Source organism: Apis dorsata, unplaced genomic scaffold, assembly GCF_000469605.1.
Source record: "Apis dorsata unplaced genomic scaffold, Apis dorsata 1.3 scaffold_473, whole genome shotgun sequence".
Taxonomy (NCBI): Eukaryota; Metazoa; Arthropoda; class Insecta; order Hymenoptera; family Apidae; genus Apis; species Apis dorsata.
The window spans coordinates 149,193-151,291 of NW_006263711.1; the positions used below are offsets into that span (position 1 = coordinate 149,193).

Consider the following 2,099-nt stretch of genomic DNA (forward strand, 5'->3'; position numbering starts at 1 on the left):
TGTGACCACATTCTCGCTAGTACCGTTACTGGTTGAGACGTTGTCAGCTTGCGGCTCGATGTTTGTTGCGGCTCCAGATGGCACCAGCATTGCGAGAGGTGACGAGAACGACGATAACGATGACGAGGTGGAGGAGGAAGAGGAGGAGGATACAAAGGACGCATTGCTGCGCTGACGCAAGTTCCCGAGACTGTTGTTGTTGACCGCTTTGGCGCGTTGACGCCTCGATACGGACGTCTGCGATTTGCCCTCGTATTTCGTGTTCGGAGCTTTAATCGTCGTCGTCGACGACGTCGACGCGGATGTAACGCGTTCAGGCGCCGACGACGACGTCGTCGCTGCTCCAGAAACCAGCTGGTACCTGGCTGTCGGTAATATTTGCTGTGTTTGTTGCTGTGTTTGCACTCTGACGTGACGACCGTCCCTCTGTTGCTGGGATGGTTTTGGCAGGTTGTTTTGTACGTTCCAGTGAATTTTTCTGATGGTCGACCCACCACCGGCGGCGGCGTTGTTAATGGATGAGGAGGAAGAAGACGATGCCGACAGGAGGTGAGCGCTGGTGACTGGTGTTGCACTAGCGGAAGCGGTAACCGCTGATACAGCTGCTTCCGATGCACCATCAACCATCGGTGACCGCGTAGAACTCTGTAGACTGCGTACGACAGGCTCAGGAACAACGACTGGAGGACGTTGCTGCTGCTTGTTGCTGCCCAGATCGCCAGCGCAGCCGTAATCGTAGCTGCAGCATAGCTGCCCGTCCTACGGAGAGGTTCGTTGGACACTGGGTTAGCCAACGGCGAAACGAACGGGACCAAGCGACTGTATCGCGTTCGCCTGACTTTCGCCCTCTTCCGTTTCTTTTTCAATCAATTTATCTCTATTTTCTTTTCGTTCTTTACAAAATTCAACGCGAATACTCCCTTGCCCGCGCGAAAAGTCTTGGTATACGCGTGCGTGCTACCATCTATCGGGTGCGTGATGCAGTTATAGAGGATAATCAGAAGCGGGAAATTTTGAAAGTCTATAAAATATGATTTAGAAATCTAGCGTGATCTGCAATGCGATTGTTTTTTTTTTTTTTTTTTTTTAATATTTTAGCGAGCTATCTTTTGCGAATTCAAAGAGAGGATATAATAATTTTGTTTGATTTAAATTTATCCAGATATAATCTACTAAGGAAGTGCGTCTGACTTTGACGTGAATTCGTGAGCGTGCATAATCATTTTTCATAGGTTAGAACGAATTATATGAATCTAATGCTCGTTGTATATGATATGAATCAATATTCGTTGATTTGTTATGAGAAAGCATGTGAAGAATAATCGCGGATATTGTAATAATCCCGATTAACTCGTAACTCGTTGGTCCAAGACTTTTCGCATTGCTGAAGGGGATACTCAGGTAATCCTCCACATAATATGTAATTCATTGTTTCGTCGAAAACGCGTACGACGATTGCACGATGAATCCGTTTGCGGTGAAAATTTGCGTCCTTTATATATGCTGATGGATCAGATTCGATGGATCTTTCTCGTGCACGATTAATAAAAATATTGCTTTTACAAGCACAAATTACAAGAACTCGACTCATAACAATCATGCTCTGACATTCGGGAAACAAAACAATGAATTTTCATAGTATGTATTTGACCTTGAGGATACCGTATCTAGGTTATCACTACTTCCAGCAATGATTTTAGCAAAATGATTAAATCTTATGACTTTTGATCAGTAATTTGTAATTAAATTCACAAACAAAATAACATATATTTTCAACTAAAAAAATTCTTTTAAAATCTAATTCATATAAAAATATAGATTAAAAATTATGTTTTGCACAATTTCAAAAATTTTTATATCTTAGATTTTATCTTTTTCTTAAGAATGAGTAAATTTTTTATCTTATTTTTCTTTTCTTTGCCAGAATCATTGCTAAATAATACTCGATAGATAGAGAAAGAGATTCTTGGTGCTTCTATCGAATCTCGAATGCAGATCAGAGGAGGGTGCAAAAGAGGCTCAAGTGTAACAAAATCATAATAATAATAATAATAATAATAATAATAATAATAATAATAGTAATAATAATAATAATAATA

General features: G+C 40.9%; 1 protein-coding gene across 1 annotated transcript in view; it reads right to left on the minus strand.

Annotated features, from left to right (window-relative positions):
- Positions 1-2,099, minus strand: part of LOC102674657 (protein kinase C-binding protein NELL1-like) — a 69,131-nt gene that overhangs the window by 1,350 nt on the left and 65,682 nt on the right. Inside the window, exon 14 of the mRNA XM_031512585.1 lies at positions 2-759. Within this exon, the coding sequence (XP_031368445.1) occupies positions 2-759 (758 nt within the window). The remainder of the gene's footprint in view (position 1; positions 760-2,099) is intronic.